Consider the following 23,567-nt stretch of genomic DNA (forward strand, 5'->3'; position numbering starts at 1 on the left):
GGAAATGCAATCGTAACAAAAGAAATGTTATCAGTTATGACAGGGAGGAGAGTAGAACATGTTAGAAGCAAGTAAGCTACATAGGGCTGAATAGAGAAGAAAAGGGACTGAGTTAACCAAGGTGGCAGGGACAGGATATAGTTAGAGAGAAGAGTTGGTTCTACACTAGAGCATGGGAGACAAAGCAGACTTTAATAAGCAACACAGAGAAGACTGAAATTCTAGTCTCAGCCATACTTATTTAAATGCAACATCAACACAGGACTCAACTATAAAGTGTGTGGTAGGGGAAATAAAACTCAATTTTAAAGCATCCAAACTTAAAGTCAGTTTGATAAGCACTGTTTTAGCTGTATTTGTGAGCATGTAGTCATTTATTCAAAAAGTATTTAAGTGACTTTGTATTAAGTACTGTGCTATGCACACAAAAAATTAAGCAGGGAAAAAAAAAAACACTAGTCACCATCCCATGTGCCTCAAGTTGCTCAAACTAACTGGGTATGAGCTTATCAGAAATTAATAATGTGCTAAGTGCTATAACAGTGTGATGAGGAAAAAGTGCTGGGTAAAGGCAAAAAAGGGATCGATTAATTAGGCTTATGAAAGGAACTAGGTCTTAAGTAAAGGTTTCCTACAGAAAATGACATTTGAAGATTGGAATTTTCAGCCAGTGGATGGAAAGGGGAGAGTGTTCAGGCATTCAATGCAGGAAGAAGGTGCATTGAGCAAAAACAAAAAGCCCAGAGAGAACGTGGCTTGTGCTAAGAATTGCAAGTAGCTTGCAGTGTGTCCAGTGTGATGGGTTAGGGTCAGGCAGGAGTAGGCTGGCAAGGAGGTCATACTTAAAGGGCCTTATATGACAGTCTGAGCAATGTGAACATAGGAGTCAATGAAAGTTTTAAAGCACAGAAGGAAATAGGGAGATATACCTATATTTTAGAAATATTACTCTGTGGTAGTAGTATGAATGACAGCCTGAAGAATAAAGGGTGAGACACAAAGAATATTCACTGAAAAGATGGGGCCCTATACCAAAGAAATAGCAATAGAAACTGAAAAAGGGGGCTAGAGCTTCTGAATTATATCTGACAGGATTTAGAGACTGATAGGGGAGAAAAGGGAGACTCAAAGATAAAAGCAAGGTTTTAAGGAATAATGTGTTTTCCTGAGAATATGATGTCAAGGTTAAGGGTGATACTATTAAGCAAGACAGGGAACACGGGGAGAACAACTGAAGACAATAAATTCAGTTTTAAATGTGTTGAATTTGAAATGCTATTGAAATCCTATGTAGTAAGTAGGTTTACAATATGAGTTTATACTCAAGAGAGAAGACAGCTACAGATAAAGGTCTGGGAGGCATGTGCATGTGTGTACTAAGAAGTAGAAGAGACTTCCCAGAGAGAGGTCACAGGGTAGACAAGTTGCAGGATGTCCCAGGTTATCTCCAGTTAGGCCTTGAATGCACAAACCTCCAGCATATTTTTTGGTACTGTACTTTGTTTTCATTTCTTTACTATTACTTGAAATGTTCATTTTTAAAAATATATAATCCCTCAAAACATTTCTCATTTTCTTTTTTCTCTTTACAAACCTAGTATGGGAAGCTAAAGAATGACCAGATCCAGGCTGCGCTATAATCTAAGAAGTCAAAGCCGGACTCCTGGACCCAATCAATGAGTGTAGCTAAACTGAGCCAACCGATATAATAACACCAGGCTAGCTACCTCTTGCATATCAGAGGCCTTAGATACACCAATATGAGATAGCAACTAAATTACATTACTTAAAGTATTTCACAAAAGTTGATAAGCAACATCTCAAGTTACTCACCAGGCCTTTGATCCTGTTCCAGTACACAAATTGAGCCCTGAACTCTTCTGTTTTTCCCATGGACCATCATCAACTGAAATCTCGTAGTAGGAAGCCCTGTGAATTGAGAATATAAAAGTGGATTGGCTGAACTTATGTCTCATGGTAAATAAGATAAGCATAGTCTTTCAGCGCTGATGAAATCTAAGTAGGCCAGCTTGACTCAGACATACCTGACTTAGTTGGCACACACATCATGATGCTAATTTCAATACTAATTAAGTGAAAAAAATTTTTAAATATCTGCATTTCTGCATCCCTCTCTGATCTATATGTGCCTCCTTTCTATCAATACTTTAACATTTCAAACAGGAGCTTCTTGTAAATTTTTACCTGGCATTGCTGCTACTGCTTTTATGGAAACATACAGAACCTTATTTCAGAATTCAAAAAGAAAATACCATTCCTAGGAGAGTTTCATTCTTGGTAGCTAGTCCTTGTTACATCTAAGTCTGCATCTAATCCTTCAAGTTACCAATAGTTTCTGCTAAACTCTTGTTTCTTAAGTTACATACTAATGTGCCTTTTGAATTGATAGTAAGCTAGCAGAGATAATGAAGTTCTAAAGAAAAATCTCAGCCAGTCCTGGATCACTGGACGAAACTAGGGAACAAGAACTGTAATTTTTTAAAAGATTTATATTTCTTAGTGTATTTAATAAATATGGAATCAACTGAGTCTTCTCCCACCAGCAATAATGACACTATTCTTTAACTGCATGAATGTATAAATGATTTGCAACTATTCAAAGAGCTTTTGAAACATGTAAAAGCTTATTTTGTGAACTATATCTTAAAATAATGATGTCACTGGTCAACAATGGGTTACTTTTCTCCAGCAAATAAAAAAGTTAAAATAAACCCTTAACAAAATACAGCTTTTCAAAATAATGACAATTATTAGACATGCCTGCAAATACTAACATTCAATGGATAATTTATCTCTTATTCTAACCCTTTCATTTCTCCTACCAAGTTCTTGGTTTGTGAACATTTTACATGATATAACTCCATGTCATTTTTTCTCTAAAGTCAGCATTCTCTACAAAAATAAAAGATAGCAAGCCTAATATTCACATTTAATCTATTTCATAGCTTTGTTATATCTTCCTAGAAAATTAGGAATTTTAGGTACATTAGGAGCCTATTATACACAGACAAGCCATCTGAATCCATAGGAATGGCTGCTATTATGCCAGAATCACATAGAGCCAAATATTATAGGTAAGTGAGGATAGAGGAGAAGCAGAGGTGAAGAGAAAGGAAAGTATAGTCAGGTGAGAGACGTTGAGCCCAAAACAAGGAACAAATTTAGTGTCATTCCCACATGCAGGTTTATCAAGATTAGTCAACTCAGAGAATTTTGGCTTCAGGGAGATTATTTTTTTAAGGCAGCAATAAAACTCACAGTCCCTTTAGAGTGGGTATACTTCTTCTTAAATTGTCCACTGCTACAGCCCAAGAATAAGACATTCTAGGTTAGAACAAATAGGAGAAAAGAAAAAAAATTGGGCTTTTAAAATGTTCTTAAGTCTAAGAACATTATAAATGAGGCAGGAATAATATTGCTGCACTTCGTATTTTCCAAGCAAAGCACTTCAGTTTTCAGGAAGACCACAGTTCTATTGTATACACTGAAGAAGAGCACAGGCTTACCCTGGCTCTGTTATTTATTAATTGTGTGATTTGGGGCAATTTATTTCACTTCTCTGAGCCACAGACTTCCCTATAAAATGGAGATAATACAAACATTTGGCAGGACTCAATATTTATTCACTCCATAAACATTATTAAGTGCCTATTATGTTTTAATAAGCACTGTGTTGGTACTGGGGATTTAATGGCAAACATAATAGACACGATCTTCTTGACGTTTATATTCTAGTAGGTAGGTCAGAAATTTTAAAGTAAATAATAATTACCAACTATTTAGAGTGCTGTTTTCTGCTTTAAGCAGTAAACAAGATGCTATGTAAGAAATAATACAAGATGACCTTTAGATAGCACTGCCAGTAGGAAGGCGTGGACAGGCAGGGGCAGTCCAAAAATTGGCAGTACTTCACAAGTTTTCATGACAACTCAATACAGGATCTGGAATCAGAAATTCTGGGTTTACATGATGGTTCTGATGCTAATTAACTAAATATATGACCTTGGGCAAGTTATTTGAATTCTCCAAAGCTCAATTTTTCACTGATCAATACAACTACTTTTCTCACAGAGCTGCTATGAGCATACATGTGACAACTTACACAACATGCACAGTGCCTGACACGTAGCAGGCATCCAATAAGTGTTCATTTCCTTTCTGCCTAAGGGTCTATGTCATAGAATCTTTAAAAATAAGTTCTAACATTTCCAGTAGTTAAATCTTTTTCAGTAGCATCAGAAGCCAACCCATTGCTGCCCTTATCTTAGTAAAGATATCAGGTGAGGCATCTAAGATCACAAAAAGAACAAGCATCAGACATCAGGGGTAAACCAACCAAATCACAACCACCACAAAAAATGAAAGCATTCAGTCTAAAACCTCCTAATGGGACTTCACTGAATTTCCAAAAAATCTATCAATTGACCCCAATTTTCCTCCTTTTATAAGTTATTTTTTAGTAAGTACAAATCATAAAGCAACACTAGTAGAAGCTCTCAGAAGTTATGACCTTTAAAATATACAAACAGAATAATGTAAGCCATTAAATGGCTTCCCTAGAATTAAGCATAAACTCACAAAACATCTTTACCTTTGTCATCTATTTATTTTAATGCAGACCTCCTCCAATCTCATTTTGAAGTTGTTCTCTTCTGCCTCTTTACCAATAATGACTAGATTATATCACTAATTAGAGTTACATTCTCTTCCTTCTCTCTTATGACACAAATGTATCCATTACTCATTTCCATGTTGTTTCAAACTTGATATGCTATATACAAAGTTTTTCTGTTGCTGCATAAGTCTTACTATATTAAATACATCTTCACATTTTACCATATTTTAAAGTTCTTTAAGTAATATATTTTTATTTGATTTCTTTGAAGAATACATTTTACTTTTAATAATTTTTAAATTATGTATTTTACTACCTTTATGTGAGATACCACTATCTTTACCTTATTCATCTTTATATCCCTAGTGGGTGCACAATGTATTTTATTGCATATGTTTAAAATTATATTAATAAAATAATTACAACTCAAAAAGATCATTCAAATCATTCTGTTGAATCAAGGCTTTGCTCTCTTCAGTACTACCTACCTCAGTTAAGGTATTGGCTAAAATGTGGCTTTTTTAAGACAAATTTCTCTTATCATAACTAAACTTCCTATAAAAGGATATGACTTATAATAAAGAGAATTTCAGAATATATGAAACTCTCAGTAAACTAGGGAATCAATTATGTGACCTTCAAAGGGTCACATGGTTCTGGAAGCAGGAAAGTAGGATATAGATTCATCTCTATCTTCCACCCCTAATTCACTTACATCAACAAAAATGAGAAGGAAAGTTCTAACATACTACCAAGAGTTAAATTAACTTTATATTATGGCAGTCACTTTATAACTGGTAACTGGTGTCACACAAAAAAATTTTTACAAAAAAATTCTACTGACAATTTAAGCCTAAATTATATTCAACACTCACAAAATAGATCTTATCAGTAATAAAATACTATATTTTTATATTCCTAGTAAAGAGCTTCACTAACCTTAATTTTTGGTAATGATGGTTACAAATTTTAAGCTGTCGATACACTTGCTTTATGATGTTGCACTAAGAAGGATCACTATTATCTATGTAGTATACTTGCCAAAAATGCTCATTCTGAATCTTACCATGCAGAGAAGAAAAAAAAATCATACAAATCTAAAAAAGGGAATATTCTACAAACCAATTGGCTTAGACCATTCAAAAATGTTAAAATCATAGATGACAAAACAGGGGTGGGGCTAAGAACTGTTCTTGCTTAAATCTAAAGGGCCATGATAGCCAAATGCGTTCTCCTTACCTGCATCCTGGACCAAAGCAAGCAAACAAATAAATCAGCATTAAAAAACATTACGACAGTCAGTAGGGCAATATTAATATGGACTGTCAATAAGATCAATGTTTTTTATCAATTGCAAATATATACCTATATATCATTCTCTTAAACATTTATAAAGCACCTATATGATAGATTAAAGGCTCTGAGAAATACTGCAGTAAAGAAATCTGAATAACTTTGTTTAACCCAGGGTTTCACAAACGTTTTTAGTAATAACACCTTCTTTCCTCTTAACATGTATTAACATGTACAAAGGTCTGGAAATATTTCATTAAATAATTCATTTCTCTTACTTATACAGTATCAATCATTCACAAATCTTAGGTTGTAGAAATAAATAGCTTAAAAATTACTAAAATATTAAAATTTCAAACTCAAGATCACAGGTTGAAAAGTACCTGGATGACAGACTCTCCCCAATGAAGACTTCATTTAGTGCTCTCACTGGCAAGAGCTGGGGTCCAGAAGCCTCAAACCCTGAAGGTAATGAAAGAAAAATCCAAGACAGCTCCTTAAATTTTAGAAATTTTATCATATAAAATTTATAAAATATATTCATATTTGTCTTTGTAGTGTCTATACCTTATCACTATTAACAGATAAATTAAATCATATTTAAAGTATTCATAATACAGACCCACAAAATCATCTAAACATTATGAAACAATGAAGCCCCTGTCTCTCCAAAATAAACCTTAGGTCTTCTTGAAACAATTTTTCAAGAGCGATAAAATATATTTATCCATAGCATAAGATTCATGTGGTCGCACTTGACTTAGTTTTACTCTGGAAGCTTCAGAAGTAGAGACGATCAAGTACTTCCAAAGGAGAGCCATTCTGGATTTAAGCATCAAATTACATGAATGGCTCATATAGGTAACCAAACCAGTTATGTTAAAACTCAGATTACTTTTTCAAGTAGAAAACCTCAGGAGTGATTTTTAGCAATGGCAGCACTGGAGGAACAGAGCCACATCTCTTCTTATGACTCCTAAAAAAATGTCATCTATTTTTTACTCTATAAGGTTGTATGCACAGCTTAAATGATCTTCCTTGATGATTACTTAAACATCACTCCATCATGCAAAATCCTCCAAAGAATTCCCACTGCTTTCTGGATCAAACTTGTGATTGTCACCTTCAAACGGTCTCTCTTACTTTTTATCTTTTACCAGTCTCCAAATGGAAATGCCAGGCCCTTCCTCTCAATGTCACCAGTAGCAGATTCATTGCACCCAAGTATCTCCTGGTGGGCAAGCACTATGGAACAAGTTCCCTTTTCTGTCTCCTCCACATCTTTTTCCTTAGTCAAAGCTTAAAAGTCCACCTCAGCTGTGGCAGCAGCTAGCCTCTAAGATGGTCTCCAGTGATTCCTGCCTCCTGGTATTCACATTCTTGTACAACTCTCCCTCTCACATCACACCAGGATTAGTCTATGTGACCAACGTATGGCAGAAGTGACGGTACGTCACTTCTGAGATTGGGTTAAAAAAAGACACCCTGGCTTCTACTTGGTCACTCTCTCTCTCAGATCACTTGCTCTGGGGGAAGATATTTCATAAGCAGTCCAATGGAGAAGCCAACATAGTGAGGAACTGAAGCTAACAGCCATGTGATGAGTTGTGACGCATATCTTCCAGTACAATCTTGTCTTCAGATACTGCTGTCCCGGCCAACAGCTTGACCGTCACCTCCTGAGAGACCCTAAACTCAAACTAGCAAGCTAAGCCACTCTTGGATTCTTGACCTTCACAATCTCTGTGAAATCATAAATATTTTGTTTTAAGATGCTCAATTCTGGGGTAATTTGTTACATTTTAAGATTCTATGTTTCGGGGTAATGTGTATAGATATCTAATACACATTAGACACTTAATACACTAATAAAACTTTCCACCACTGTCACCAACACGACCACCAATCTATTATTCTCCTCTGACTTGTAGCCTATTTATGTTTATTGAATATTAATTACATGTATCTCGTATCTTTTGGATTATAACTGCTTAAAGTGGCCCAACTATTCTTTCGATTATAAGCTGTTGTTACAATACCAAGGAACCTTTTAAAACTTATTTGACTAAATTATGTAATGGGTTAACATTATCAGCTAAATCTCATTAATATAGTAGAAAGAATGTGACACAAAAAGGTATATAGAAAATTTGCTGTGTTTAATCGAATTTGATTGTACTTCAGACTGCAAAACCTAACTCTTGAAACTCTTAATTTGGTACTAGATATATTCACATTTTCACATCTGACAAGTTTTACCAATGTAAAAAGTTAAAATTTATTGTTTAAATTATTTTTCTTTGCATAGGGTAAATCACTAATGGAATGTTTTACATCTCCTCACAGATTTTCTGCAAATGCTCAACTAACAGTAAGTACCCACTAAATATTACTAATAAATCTGAAATCTCACCATCAAACTGTAACCATATCTTTTTATTTTATATGGTCTTGACTTTTTAACCTCTAGACCCGTTTTTCCTCATCCTAATTTTCCTTTCTGTATTGCACTTTTATTATGTGTGCTTGCTGAATTTCACTTGAAATCTTTTATCAAAGAAGGAAGAGAAAACGTAAAATTGCTTCGAGTCTCATTAATCATCTTAATTCTGCTTATATTTTCTTTCATGCTAATTGACTACCAAACATTATCTAATCATGAACTGTTCATTTACAACTTGCTTCAGCAGGACATGATAAGATGGACTCAATACCAATTAACAATTTTCTATCCAAGAGAATGCATTACAAAATTAATTATTAATTTGTATTTTTAAGTATAGAATTGTTATACTAGTGACAGAGACTGCAACCCTGTGCAATTCCCTCACACTGTCAGACTGTTAGACTATGCTTCCAGGTCTACTCACATTGGGTATACCTATGGGACTAGTAATGGCCAATAGAATATGAGCAAAAGTAGTGAAAAGGCCTGGCTCCTAAAACTTCCCTAAGGATCCTCCATGCTCTCACTGTCGTCTTCTCCCCACAAGCTACAGAAGACTCAGAGGCCTTAGAAGATGGTAGGAGCCATTGTTCAGAGGTTGCCTGAACACCCCTTGGACAGTGAGCTGAGCTCTAAATAAACCTTCAGTATGTTAAGCCACTGAGATTATGGGATTGTTTATCAAATCAATTCACTTATCCAAATTAATACAACCAGGCTTTCAAATAAGAAAGTTACTAGTTTATGTGATTAAAAGTTTTTTAAAAAATAATCAACCCTACCTTCCCTTGAAGGTATAAAGGTAATAAAAATGAATTCTTCTTCATTAACTTGTATACAAATATAACCTAGTTAATGATAGATAACACTAGATAGAAAATTTTATTTGCTTAAAAGTTAAATCATCCCTTTTGCAAGCTGAAGTTTAAAAAAAAAAACTAGGATTGTTTTTCTCTGTCATCTTTTGTTCTAAATTAGAAAGCGATCAGGGATCAAACATGGTGGTATATTTATAATCTCAAACCTACTTCTATATTCAAAAATCCCAAATGGCAGCTTCCTAGAAAATGTTCCCTGCCAACTTGAAGAGAATTTAAATAGCAAATATGAGATATCCTTGAAATCCTTCTAAATTTTTCTCAGAAAATAAAGCTCTTTTATCAAAAAAAACCCCAAAAAAACCCTCTAACAAGCCCACTAAAATAGTGCCTAGACATTGTAAATGTTATATAATTGCTAATAACAATATTAATAATTAATATAAGTAAAGTAATTTCCAGGGTTATTATTGAAAAATCTGAAAGTACTGTGATTCCAGATTCTTTATATATCAAAAAACCTGTTCCAACCACAATCACCACCAACACCACCATCACTTCCTTTCTGGAAGCTTGCAAGAGGTTTGCTTTATCCCTAGTATTCTGACATACCTTGGTGTGGGACCTCTTACCACTGACTATATTAAGTACTTTGTGGGTCCTTACATTCAAAAACTGGTGCCTAAGTTTTTAGGAATTTTCTTATATATATATTTTTTATTTCAAACATTTTCTGTTCTTTTTCCAGAACTAACACTAATGAGATAGGAACATCCTGAATATTACTAAGTTTATGTGTAATTTTGTTTCATATACATTAATTTAGCTTATAAACTAAAAACAGTGAATCTGAGATAGGAATCTGAGCAATGAATCTTTAAATACCAAGCTACATCTTTCCTATAATGCTGTTGGTGAAAAAAACCAAATCCTGAACATCTTTTGGAGACAGCAATAACTTCTTTTGGTGAGGTATAAAGTAAAATTTCTAGCTAAGATTTTAATATCTTAAAAAAAAAAATTTAATATTTACTGCAATCTTTCAAAAATGATAATAAGAAATCATATGCTTATGAATTACTTGAAAGATGTCTAGATTTTTTAAAAATAATTACTTAAAAACTTTCTAAAAATCAAATGATTTTTTTTTCCCGGGGAAGAAGCAGCATCTTTAAAACATGGCATTAACTCAGTTTAGGAACATGTTAACCTATAAAGCTATAAATCACCATGAAAAACTCTGAAAAAAAATAAACATAAGTAAACATCAAGATACCATGACAAGACAGAAACAAAGACAGAAAGCAGATATGTAAAGACAGCTTTTGCTGATAAGTTTAGCCAAGAAATGAAATGCAGGAGGAAAAAATATCCTTTTATACAGTCCACAGACATTTAGGATATCTCTTGGGATCTTCTTGCATCATAAAAGTCTTACAGTTACTGGAAAAAGTGGGAAAATATTGCTAAATTATAATCCACAAATTAGCTCAAAACTGAGCATTCATCTTAACACAACAAAAAACCTGCATATCACCTTATGCTAATATTCTCTTAGCATCTTACACAAGTATTTGAAATGCAAATCTTAAAGCTGGGATGCGAAAATTTCCTAACAGAAAGATTCTAATCAATAACTAGAACCATGATAAATATAATTAAATGTAAGTATATAAATGTATAATTATTATGAAATCTTTCACAGATTGGTTCATTTTCTTTCTACCATTTTCTTCTTCCTTTCTGACATTTCAAAGATTAAGGCCAAGAATCTTTCCCTAAATATCAACTATCCTCCTGGACATTTTAGAGTCCTTCCCTAATCAATGAGTTTTCAAATCCACCCTAGAAAAAAATTTCACATGGAAATATGCTATATTTGTTATTTCAGAATCTAATCATAATAAATTTTACAACTCAAGTAGTTCATTGCACTTCCTTAAGTGTTGTCAGTGGCACTGAAATCCCCAAATAATTATAAATTATTACTTCTAGAAATTAGAGATCAAAGGAACTATAAATTACATATTGCCCCAAACACACTTAATTCCCAATCTACCTACTTTCATCATGAACTCTCTCAATGTTGAAGGCTCTACTATGCTGATTCAAACTTAGCTGCTGTTCGTGAAGGTCCACAGGAACAGGGTTGATGCCAGTCCCTTCAAGGTATAACCTGATTCGCTGCCTCCACAACCATCTTAGAAGAGTGAAGGAAAAGCAAATTATATTAAAATAGAATAAATTAAACAAAGGATTAGACATTATAATTTCTCAAAATTAAAAAATTCATAATAAAAAACTAGTTATTCCATGAACTTATTATACTAGAAACACCTAAAACCCACAGGTTCCTGATCAAAGACAGATTTAGATGTTTATTTCTCTTTTCTATTATAATGGCAATATCTAATGTACTTGTATAAAACCTCCCAAAAAACTTGAATTAAAGTCAAACTCTTTATCAAGTATTCATTAAATCCTATATACTTAGCTAATAGTTGTGTTTTGCTCATTGTATAACACATATATAAAAAAGAAAGCATTCTGAAATTAAAACACTATTATGTTAAGGTGGTCAGATTAGATAAAAATCCCTTCCCTAAAATTCTGTAATATTGTTTTTCTGTTTTTTACAATAAGAGTTCGATAACAAATATTATAACACTTAAGATTAAACCTAAAACTTAAATGACTTTTTGGTAAAAGTGAAGAAAACAAGAATCAGGTTTAATGTCAAAATCAAAAACTAACATATGAAAAAGCCAGTGGGACAGATTCTACTAGGTAAGTATACAAAAATACACTCCTGCTTGGAGTATATTAGTCATTTGTGAAGGTGCTAAATTTCTGAAATGACTAGAAACTGGAATCGTTACTAAAAACAATGATTCCAGGGACTTCCCTGGTGGTGCAGTGGTTAAGAATCCGCCTGCCAATACAGGGGACATGGATTCGAGCCCTGGTCCAGGAATATTCCTCATGCCGCGGAGCAACTAAGCCTGTGCACTTCAACTACTGAGCCTGCGCTCTAGAGCCCGCGTGTCACAACTACTGAGCCCGTGTGCCACAACTACTGAAGCCCGCATGCCTAGAGCTGGTGCTCCGCAACAAGAGAAGCCACCGCAATGAGAAGCCTGCGCACCACAACGAAGAGTAGCCCCTGCTCGCTGCAACTAGAGAAAGCCCGCGCGCAGCAATGAAGACCCAACACAGCCAAAGATAAATAAAATAAATAAATTTTAAAAAAATGATTCCAGAAGTCAAGAAAATTTAATACAATTTCACAAATACCTAGAGAAAAAAAGTTTTCTCAAAAAACTTTTTTCTCTCTCTATAAAATCTAGGCTAAGTCAGGGAAAGAAAAGTAGTCCAACTTGGCTCTAATTAATCGGCCAACCTCAACTCAGCTCCTTCCACCCTTCTCTTTTCAGGGCAGTCTGACCACTGAACAAATTAAGTGAAAGAAATATGAAAAAACATCTCCACTGCTTAAGAAATACTTAACATGTAAGGCAGAGATACCAGGAATCTCAGCATGGTTAGAGTAAATCTAACCCTCAGTCATTCTGGATGGGAGAAGATGAGGATAAAAAATAAAAAATCTCAGAGAATTTGAACATTTAATTTTTCACCAACAGTTTTAATCATCTTTCTACCAAACTGCTAAAAACATGTAACGAGGTTAAAGTAGCGACATGGCCTCTATCTCACTGAAGGAGAAAAACCTCTACTTGCAATTACATTATAGGCCAAGTGGCACTTGGCAGGGTTTCTCCATACAGCTCCAGTCAGCCTGGAAGAAGGGAAGTTAGATGTGGTTGTGACTCAGCTAATGTATTATTTTTTATGGCTACTGTTACACCTATGGACTAATCCAAATATTATCTAATTTGTTCTGTTTAACAGCATTTTTAATGGCACACATTAATAATATAATTATATAATAATAATAATAATATTTTAATAAGATAATGATAGAGCAATAGTAAGAAATTCCTACCTGAACTCACCACGGTAGAACTTCTGTAAGGCTTCTGGGAAGGAATGTGTGTATCGAACAGGAAGACATAAATGACCCTCAGACCTTTATTTTAAAAGGAATTTGCGTGGTGTAAAGGGAAGAAGAAAAAAAAAGTACTTAATTCAAAAGGTATCACTAAACTACAAAAATCAGATATGAAATTTTTTGAATTTCTACTTCTATAATTCATTTTGCCACAAATTGTCTATGCTTTCAACAAGAACAAAAAAAAAGACCAAATAGAAATAGTACTTTAAATACAGGTTTAATGCCATAATACAACTTAAGTTTCCACATTACAGTAAAACTAAAAATAAAACCGAATTTGCCACTGATTGATTTCCCTGTAAAATTATCTAATGGTATAGTGGTGTTTGCATCTTACCTTTAAATTATTTAACTATAACTTTGGGCAAGTCACTTTAGCATCAGCTTCCTCATCTCTAAAAGGGCCATAAAACCACCAATCTAAAAGGTTATTATGAGGAATCAAACTATTTATGTGAAAGTTTTTTGAACCATAAATCCCTTTTAAATGTCATTTAAGATGTTCTTTTAACCAAAAGAGAACTCACAGTTTAATCTAATGTAACCCTTCATTTATTCAAAAAATATATAAAGGGGCTTCCCTGGTGGTGCAGTGGTTGAGAATCCGCCTACCAATGCAGGGGACATGGGTTCGTGCCCAAGTCCGGGAAGATCCCACATGCCACGGAGCAGCTGGGCCAGTGAGCCATGGCCTTTGAGCCTGCGCGTCCGGAGCCTGTGCTCCGCAACGGGAGAGGCCACAACAGTGAGAGGCCCACGTACCACAAAATAAATAAATAAATAAATAATAAACAATAAACAATAAATAAATAAATTATATATATATATATATGGATGAGCTCCTTCAAGGAGTTAACAACTTTATGTGGAAGACAAATTTTTTTTTTAAATGCAAATTACAAAGTGTTAAGATTGCCTATAGGTTGACACAGGAAGATGAGAGGATACGGCACCTAACGTGAGGAAAGGTGTCCAGAAAGTTCAATCATCATCATTTATATGATGCTGCAATCTTGAAGGAAAGGTTGAGAGTAGGCCTGGCAAAACAAACCCTTAATAATAACTGTAAATTAACATAAACGTGAAGAGCAGAGAAAAAGGCTTTTACAAAGTTGTGACTAATCAATTTACCTGAGAGGGTCAACACTGTGGTTAAGAAACTTAGGCAGGGGACTAAATTCTTAAATTTTTTATATTTACTGCAATACTTCTCTACAGTGCTAAGATTATAAAAGATAATCAACATTTGATAGAATACTTATGGAGGTCAACTGCAGGTCTAAAACACTCTAGAGAGAAGAATCTAGACCTGACCTGGAGGATTCACTTTCATTGTGGCTCACTCACTGGTGCTAGCTGTTGGCAAGAGGCCTCAAGTCTCTCTCCATGTGAGCCTCCCCACAGGGCGGCTCTGGTATCCTCACATCACCGTGGCCGAATTACTCCAGAATGAGCAATCCAAGAGACCAATACAGAAGTTGCAATACCATTTATGACCTAGCCTTGGAATTCACACACTGTTATTCCATATTCTATTGGTCCCACAGGCCGGCCCTGATTGAATACAGAAGTGGGAAGGGAACCACATAAAGGTGTAAATACTAGGAGGCTATCTTGGAGGTTGGCTATCACATGCCCTCTATCCCATTTTGATCATTAAGCATTTAAATGTCATAATTATGTACAGGGGTCAGTAGAGTGAGTACAGAATACAAAAGAGAAAACCGAAATTGTATATTTAATTTAGATGAGTCCTCAAGTGAGCCATCTTAGAAGTAGATCCTCCAACCCAAGTCAAACCTTCGGATGCCTGCAGCCCCAGCTGACATCTGACTATAACGTCACGAGAGATCCCAAGTTAAAACCACCCGGCCAAGCTCTTCCTGGATTCCTGACACACAGAAACCATGAGAGATAATAAATGATTATTATCGCTTTAAGCCTCTAAGTTTTGGGATGATCTGTTATGCTGCATTTAACAACTACTACAGAAAAGAAGGAACTTAAGTTGAACATTAACTTCTGGGCTTATTTAAGGATTGTGAGACACCTCTGTGCTTAAGAAAAAGAATTCAGGCAACCTGAATTATGGAACAAGCCAGGGGCTTAATACATTTCTGCCTGGGGGCAAAAAGAAAAACCAGAGGACTTCTAGAACACATCATTTTAGGCAGAAATTAGAGAAGCAACACCTGTTGCTTACCAGTTTCAAAATCCCCACAGGCTAATGAGTATTAAGCCAGCTTTTAAAGGAAAATATATTTCAATAAACTGTATAAAATATGATCACTAAAGAATCTCCTACTTTAATGATGTAAAACTATGTCATTGCAAAGTTCTAAAATACACGTGCACGAATACTAAAGGCAATTAAAATGCTAGCAATAGAGAAATTAAGTCCTATACTCAAGGAATTTATAGTCTAATGGAAGAGACAATCAAGCAGAAAATAATAGGAAGAGATAAGTGCTCTCTGTACAAGGAATCATAGTCAGAGCCCAGGAGAGGTACCAGTCTTGAATGAAAAAGAACTACACAATTGAGTAAGTGTCGTAAGGGCACTCTAGGCAAAAGCACAAACAAAGGCATGAAAAGCACATGGACATCTGGAGAACTCTTTCACTTACTCTTTCAAACTCTTTCTTGATATCAACAAAGCTCCTCACCAGAGCAAAAACTCCCATATGTGAGCCTTCAATCATGACATTAGGATGCTCATACATTACACTGCACTTAAGAACAACCTTCAGAGGTTAGGGGAGAGGGGACTGAATGAATGTGGTCAAAAGGTATAAAGTTCCATCTATAAGATAAGTACTGGGGATGTAATGTACCACATGATGGCTATCGTTAACACTGGTGTACGGTATATTTGAAAGTTATGAAAAGAGTAGATCCTAAGAGTTCTTATCATAAGGAAAAAAACTTTCCCCTCCTTTTTTTTTTTCCAGCTATATGAGTTGACAGATGTTAACTAAACTTATTGTGGTAATCATTTCACAACACGTGTAAGTCAAGTCATTATGCTGTACACCTTAAACTTATACAGTGCTGTATGTCAATTATATCTCAATAAAACTGCGAAAAAAATACAATTAAAAAAAACCCCAGGGCTTCCCTGGTGGCACAGCGGTTGAGAGTCCGCCTGCCGACGCAGGGGACACGGGTTCGTGCCCCGGTCCAGGAAGATCCCACATGCCACGGAGCGGCTGGGCCCATGAGCCATGGCCGCTGAGCCTGCGCGTCTGGAGCCTGTGCTCCGCAACAGGAGAGGCCACGGCAGTGACAGGCCCGCATAGCGCAAAAAAAAAATCAAACAACAAAAAACAAAAACCCCCAAAGAACAGACTTTAGGAAGGATCCTAGAATGTTCCTAGAGAGGCATCAGTCTTTTTTTTTAAGCTGAAGAATGTATAGTGCCTACAGGTAAATGAGGGTAGATGAAACTAGAAAAGCAGATAGGCAACAGATGGTGAAAGATCATATATATTATGCTACGGAATTTGCAATATAACCTGAAGGTCATAAGGAAACCCTGAAAGACTTTAATTAAGGAGTGGATACAACCAAATTTGTACTTTAGAAAGACCATTAAGGCAAAGTATAAAGAATGGGTTGGAAAGAGCAAGACTGGAAGTTACTACAGTAATTTAAACCACAAACTATAAAGCTATGTTTAAATTCAGTGAGGAGGGGAAGAGATGGATTCAAAGGTAAGATCCCTAAAACTTAGAACTAAATCCCTAGACCAATACAACAAAGGGAGTGAGGGAAGGTGGTGAGGGATGGGTCATCACAGCTTCAGCACCCATTATGATTTCATTTATCAAGTATGGGTGGGGGGAAGGAGATAAGTTCATCTGTAGACATGTTACATTTTTAATGCCACCGGATACATGCAAGTGGAGGCCAGTATGGCTAGAATAGCATGAAGAAAGGGAAAATAATAGGACATAAGGACACAGAACAGTCAGGGGCCAGATAATGTAGAGTCTTGAATGTCACAGTGAAGGGGACCAACTGTCCCAGTTTGCCTGAGACTGACAATTTTCCCAGGACATAGGACTTCCGATGCTAAACTGAGAAAGTCCCAAGAAAACCAGGATGAGGATGAGTTGGTCACCCCAGTCATAGTAAAAATTAGATTTTATTCTGAGTTAGATGGGGAACCACAGTAAGACTTTGAGCAGAGGTCACAGAATATATCAAACTTTTACAAAACAATCACTGTGGCTGCAGTGGGGAGAAGAGACTATAAGGTAAGAGTAGAAGCAAGATCAGTGTTGGATATACAGATTCTGGAGTCACCAGCATCTAAGTTAAAACGACAGATGTTAATCAGTTATTCTGGAGACAGTACAGAGTGGAGTAGAAAAGACTCATCCATGATTGAGCAGAAAGATAATGGTACAAAATATTTAAGAAATTTGTCAGGAAAGTGAATGAAGTAAGGGAGAATTAAGGAAAAAAAATAGAGGGGATAAACACACTGAAAGCCAAAGGACAGATTTACTAGAATTGAGGAAGTAGGACTGCTATTAAGGTAGGCGGCTATGGTCAGAGTGATTTGAGAGGTGGGGAAATTCTAGGTGATGACAAAGTCCAAGTATGATCATGGCTGTGGGTGGCTGGAACAGAATGAGGATAAATGTCAGTGAAGCTAAGGAAAGGAAAAAAAAGTGATAATAGGGTTTGGTCTATTTATTAAGTCAACGAAGTCACCCAGGAAATCAGTGGAGGCATATTCAGGAATGTAGATGAGAGCCAGAAGGAAGGGTAGAAGATGGAACATCATTAACTCATCCATCTTCAGCAACACCAAATTCACCAGTACTCACCTGGGTCAAGGGCTCAAGTCTATCCTCCCACAGATATTACTCCCAAACAACCTGGGAAGTCAAATGTGAGAACTTGTCCATCCCATATCATAATTTTCTACCACCACCGCCAGCGAAATGTGTATATATTTCTCATGCCTAAGCTAAAAAAGAGAGCTATGTCCTTGAAAATAACGACAAAGAAGAGAAATCTACTAAAGGTAGAGGTCAATTCTACATGCCTAAATTTCATCACTGAAATGATTTTGGAACATGGTTCTAACATTCACGATAGCCAGCAACGGTGATGTTTCCACTTACACAGCATGCACCATAGTAAACACCCTGTACCAATAGGATAAGGAGCTTCCAAATTTAAGATTTATCATAAACAGGTACTATGCAAAGCAAAGCACAAAAAAGTTTTTCCTTACCGTTCTGGGTCAGTGTTTACTCCAATAACTGGTTTAAGTCTGTCCAAGACTTTACTTGCTGCCAAAAGCATTGTGCCATCACCTAAAGGACATAAGACATAACCAGACTTGTTACAAAACTAGTTTTTAACAACATTTTGAACACTAGTTCTTTTAATAATCCCACCCTCACCCCATCCTGTTGGCTGCCACGGTCTACTCCTTTCTACCCACTATCCCTCTGTATTATCTCTCCCACTCTAATCCAGAATTTCTCAACAGTGGCAAGATGAACACTTCAGGCCAAATAATTCTTTGTTGTGAGGGCTGTCCTGAACTTTGTAGGGTGGCGAGCAGTATCCCTGGCCACCCACTGGATGCCAGCAGTAGCCTCCAGCTGGGAACCGCTATTCTAACTCTATCACTTCTATTAACCAATCCTCTTTCCCTCTCACATAACATCAGTCCCAATTCATAAATCATTTTGATGAGAATACATCCAACAAAAGTGTCCAGATTTGGATTTTTCTCTCCAAAAAACATGTAAAGGTTTATAGAGAACAGTCACTAACATAATAATAAAGCTCAGGAAAAAACAAGTGTAAGTGTAAGTATATTGGGGCCAAAGAGGGATGGAATTTATCTAATCTCATTAAACTCTTTTTTTTTTTTTTTTTTGCGGTACGCGGGCCCCTCACTGTTGTGGCCTCTCCCGTTGCGGAGCACAGGCTCCAGACGCACAGGCTCCAGACGCACAGGCTCCGCGGCATGTGGGATCTTCCCGGACTGGGGCACAAACCTGTGTCCCCTGCATCGGCAGGCGGACTCTCAACCACTGTGCCACCAGGGAAGCCCTCATTAAACTCTTAAACTCAACTTTTTTTTAAAGACTGGCATAACTAAACCAAAATAGTTATAAATAATCCTTTGAATCATACTTAAATACACACTTTAAATATACACACAGAAATACATGCACAGAACCTTAGAGTAACATCGTTCACTAGAAAAGTAAAATGTTGTATAAAGCACGTCTTTTAAAAACTGATCCTAAAAATCCAAAAATTCGTCTTATGGTAGGACTCTGAAAGCTTCATCACAGCTAGACCACAGGGTATTTGGCAATATGATTATTAAAGAGCATTTCCATATTCCAGCACCTTTACTTCTGCAAAACTATTACCTCCTGCAGCTATGACAGCATCTGCCCATCGAACAGTTTCTTCATCATATTCTCTCCTCTTTACGAGACGAACCTCAATCCCCTCATTCCTAAGATAAAAAAAGTAAAGTGTGTATAAAATTTCCAGTAACATAAAGGAGTATGTTTTTTGAGAGGCAGATTATTACAAGAGAGATTTAAAATAAATAAACAAGTTTGTTTTATAAACAAATTTATGTTTAGCTTTGTAAGGTCAGCTTCATTTTCACTTACCCACAACAACCAATTAGGAAGCATATGTATAAACTGACTATCCCAAATCGCCATGTGCTTTAAAAACATCTCTTAAAGCCCTTGACGAATAGCAATATTGATTAATTAGAATTGCATTTCCTTTTCTCTACTCTTTCTGATGCTAAAATTCATGAATACAAAACGGCCCAGAAGACTAACACCTCGAGAGACAATTTTTTAAATTATAAAAGTGAATAGCTGTTATTTTAAATTCAACGAATATTGAGTGCCAGACACTGAAAGTGACTAAAATACTTTCTAATTTGCGTGTTCTCACACTGATTCTCTTGCATACACAGAAACTTATTTGCTGACTCATTTAGCCCCTAATTAACTGAAGTTTCTGTACTTGTAATTTTTAGACATTCAAAGACTATTATAATGAACACCTACATAATCCACTATTCTGTTTAAGAAATAAAACACTGCACTACAGTTGAAGCCTGCTGTGTACAAAATTAACTCTTTGTAGAAAAGGCACTTCTTGGGCAGACCAAATAATAACTGAAAATCTGTGAAGTTTTCAGAGTACAATAAAAATTTCCTTAAAAACACTATAATATCAGGTCCATTAGCCATGATATAATTTTCTTTAAATGATTCTATAATGGCCATCTTTACTAAAAATCTAAGTATTAGCTGCTAGTAAAAATAAAAATTGAAAGTCCCACTCAAGACCTGATCCCACAGACTTACCGTAAACTATCAAGAATGTGCTCTACATTTTGGGTGTGAATATGATGTCGTTCAAGCAGTCCACTGTAGCTAGAGCCTTTCAATGCAAGCTATATCAAAATAAAACAAGTTTTGCCTTATTACATAATATATATTACATATTATATTTCTTTAAAAAGCCCTATATAAAGCAGAATGGGGTTTTTTTTTGGGGGGGGGAGATACATTTTAATGACTATATGTGAAACCTACAAGTATAAACTTAATTAGAAAGTCTGGTTCCAGACTTTGGTTTTAATACCAAACTTGGTTTTAATACCAAACACAGCAGTAAGTTTCCTGAATCATGTGGTCAATGGGATCTCAAAAATCTCATGTTTTACAGCTTGAGTGCTTTTTTTCCTAAATGGATTTTTAACATACTGCATATGGCTACTGAAGACCAAAGATGAACTAATATTTTAGAAGGCAGTTAGATGACCTTTGTTCTACTTGGATTTTCAGCTCTCTTGTATTCAGATTTATGAACTCTATTTGGAATTTACACAATCTAAACAAAGGGCTTGTTAGCTGCTTGAGAATGGATAACTTTTAGATATAAAGACATATAGCCTTCAAGGATTATTTTTCCTAGTCATTTAGAATATTTTATAATGTCACTATCTTATCATTAATATTCTTTTAAAGTATATGTCTTCTGAATAATCTGTAAAGTAAAATGTTGAGAGAGAAGTTTAGAAACATCCATTTAATCATCAGGTAGGAAATATGTCCACTAGAGTGAATGCTAGAATTAAAAAGCATGTTATTTTCAGCATACAACAAAATTACTTACAAAACTACTTACTTACAGAGGAACTATTCAAGAAAAAAACCAGAAGACTAGCAGAAAAGATCACCTACAACTGAAGATATAAAAGAGAACCACAACAAGACAGGTAAGAGGTTCGGAGATGCAGTATAGTCAATACCCATACCCCTGGGTGGGCAACCCACAAATGGGGGGAAATAATTTACAATTGCAGAGGTTCCTCCCAAGGAGCAAGGGGTCGGAGCCCCACACTGGCTCCTCAGCCCAGTGGCTCTGCATTGGGAAGACAAGTCCCCAGAACATTTGGCTTTGCAGGCCAGCAGGGCTTACTTTCAGGAGAGCCGGGGCTTTGGGGCTCCACTCCTAAAGGGCACACACAAAATCTCACACGCTCCAGGACCCAGGGCAGAAGCAGTAATTTGAAAAAAGCCTGGGCCAGACCCATCTGCTGATCCTAGAGAGGCTCCTGAAGAGACAAGAGGCAACTAGAGCTCACCCTGGGGACACAGACACTGGTAACAGTCATTTTGGGAAGCTCCTTCTACCACGAGAATGCTGGCGACGGCAAGCACCATTTTGGAATCCTCCTTCTAGCTTTTTACTGCCAGGATGTGAACCCACAGGTCTGCTGCCTTAAGACCCCGAGGCCACAGATATCCCAGGACCCAGCCCTGTCCACCAGAGGGCCCAAGACCCAGCTCACACACCAGTACGCTCACACTAGCCATGGGCCCCCCGGGGCCCTGCAATCAGAGACCCCAGGACCTGGCTCTGCCCACCAGTGGGCCTGCAACAGTCTGGGGGCCAGCCTCACCCACCAGGGGGTAGGCACCAGCCCCAGGACCCCCTGGGCCCTGGCCCTGGCCACCAGTGGGCTGAAATACCGACTCCAAGACCTCCAGGGCCCTGCAGCCAGAGACTCCAGGACCGCCTGCATCCACCAGTGTGATGGCACTAACCTCAGAACCTGGCCTCACCCACCAGTGGGAAGGCACCAGCCTGGGGATCCTCTTGACCCCAGCCCCACCCACCAGTGGGCCAACACCAGCTCTGGGGCACCTTGGACCTCTCAACCAACTGCCACAGGATCCGGCCCCTCCCACCAGCTTTGAGACACCCCCGACCCCATAGACAGTCATGTCAAGAACCAGCCCCACCCATCGGCAGGCCAAGACTAGACCCGGGGCCCTTGGCCCCACAACCACCTACTCCAGAACCCAGCTCTGCCCACCAACGCAAGGAGCCCCAGGGCCCCACAGCCAGCAGCCTTGTGACCCAGCCCCACCCAACGGCAGCTGGCAGCCACCACGCAAGGCAGGGCCTGACAACCAACCAGACCCGGGACCAGCCACGCCTTCCAGACCACCCACAGTAGTCAGCCCATCACAGGAGGGCCCATACAGCCCACACAGGGGGCACCCCTAGAGCACACAGGTCCGGTGACCAGAGCAGAGTGTGCTGCTGGCATGCAAAGGACATCTCCTATAAAACCTGCTTCTCCCAGGTTGGAAAAACATAACCAACCTACCAAATACATAGAAATAAAAACAGCAAATTAAGAACAACGAAGCAACAGAGGAATATGTACCAAATTAATGAACAAGATAAAACCCCAGAGGAACTAAGTGAAGTGGAGATAGGCAATCTAAACCTGATAAAGAGATCAAGGTAATGATCATAAAGTTGTTCAAAGAACTCTGGAGAAGATGAAATGAAAAGGGTGAGAAGTCAGAAGTTTTTAACAAAGAGTTAGAAAATATAAAGATGAACCGAACAGAGAAGAACACAATAACTGAAATGAAAAATACACTAGAAGGAATCAACATTAAATTAGATGACATAAAGGAATGGATCAGAAAGATGAAAGATATAGTAGTGGAAATCACTGAAGCTGAACAGAAAAAGAGAAAAAATAAATAAAAATGAATGAGGATAGTTTAAGAGACCTCTGGGACAACATCAAGCACACTAACATTCACATTATAGGGGTCCCAGAAAGAAAAGAGAGAGAAAGGAGCAGAGAACATATTTGTAGACATAACAGCTAAAAACTTCCCTAACATGGGAAAGGATAGACATCCAGGTCCAGGAAGCACAGAGAGTCCCAAACAGGATTAACCCAAAGAGGAC

The 23,567-nt window shown here is 37.0% G+C and overlaps 1 protein-coding gene across 2 annotated transcripts in view; it reads right to left on the reverse strand.

Annotated features, from left to right (window-relative positions):
* The window catches only part of NADK2 (NAD kinase 2, mitochondrial), a 46,391-nt gene that overhangs the window by 10,128 nt on the left and 12,696 nt on the right, over nucleotides 1–23,567 (reverse strand). The window contains exons 2-9 of one of the 2 annotated variants that reach the window (XM_082651336.1): nucleotides 20,648–20,736; nucleotides 19,679–19,767; nucleotides 18,517–18,598; nucleotides 13,197–13,280; nucleotides 11,257–11,393; nucleotides 6,313–6,391; nucleotides 3,280–3,345; nucleotides 1,834–1,929 (exon numbers count right to left, since the gene is read on the reverse strand). In XM_082651336.1, coding sequence (XP_082507462.1) covers nucleotides 1,834–1,929; nucleotides 3,280–3,345; nucleotides 6,313–6,391; nucleotides 11,257–11,393; nucleotides 13,197–13,280; nucleotides 18,517–18,598; nucleotides 19,679–19,767; nucleotides 20,648–20,736 — 722 coding nt within the window. The remainder of the gene's footprint in view (nucleotides 1–1,833; nucleotides 1,930–3,279; nucleotides 3,346–6,312; nucleotides 6,392–11,256; nucleotides 11,394–13,196; nucleotides 13,281–18,516; nucleotides 18,599–19,678; nucleotides 19,768–20,647; nucleotides 20,737–23,567) is intronic. The other variant, XM_082651337.1, reaches the window with a different exon arrangement.

The sequence above is a fragment of the Grampus griseus genome, assembly GCF_964374135.1.
Source record: "Grampus griseus genome assembly, chromosome: 3".
Taxonomy (NCBI): Eukaryota; Metazoa; Chordata; class Mammalia; order Artiodactyla; family Delphinidae; genus Grampus; species Grampus griseus.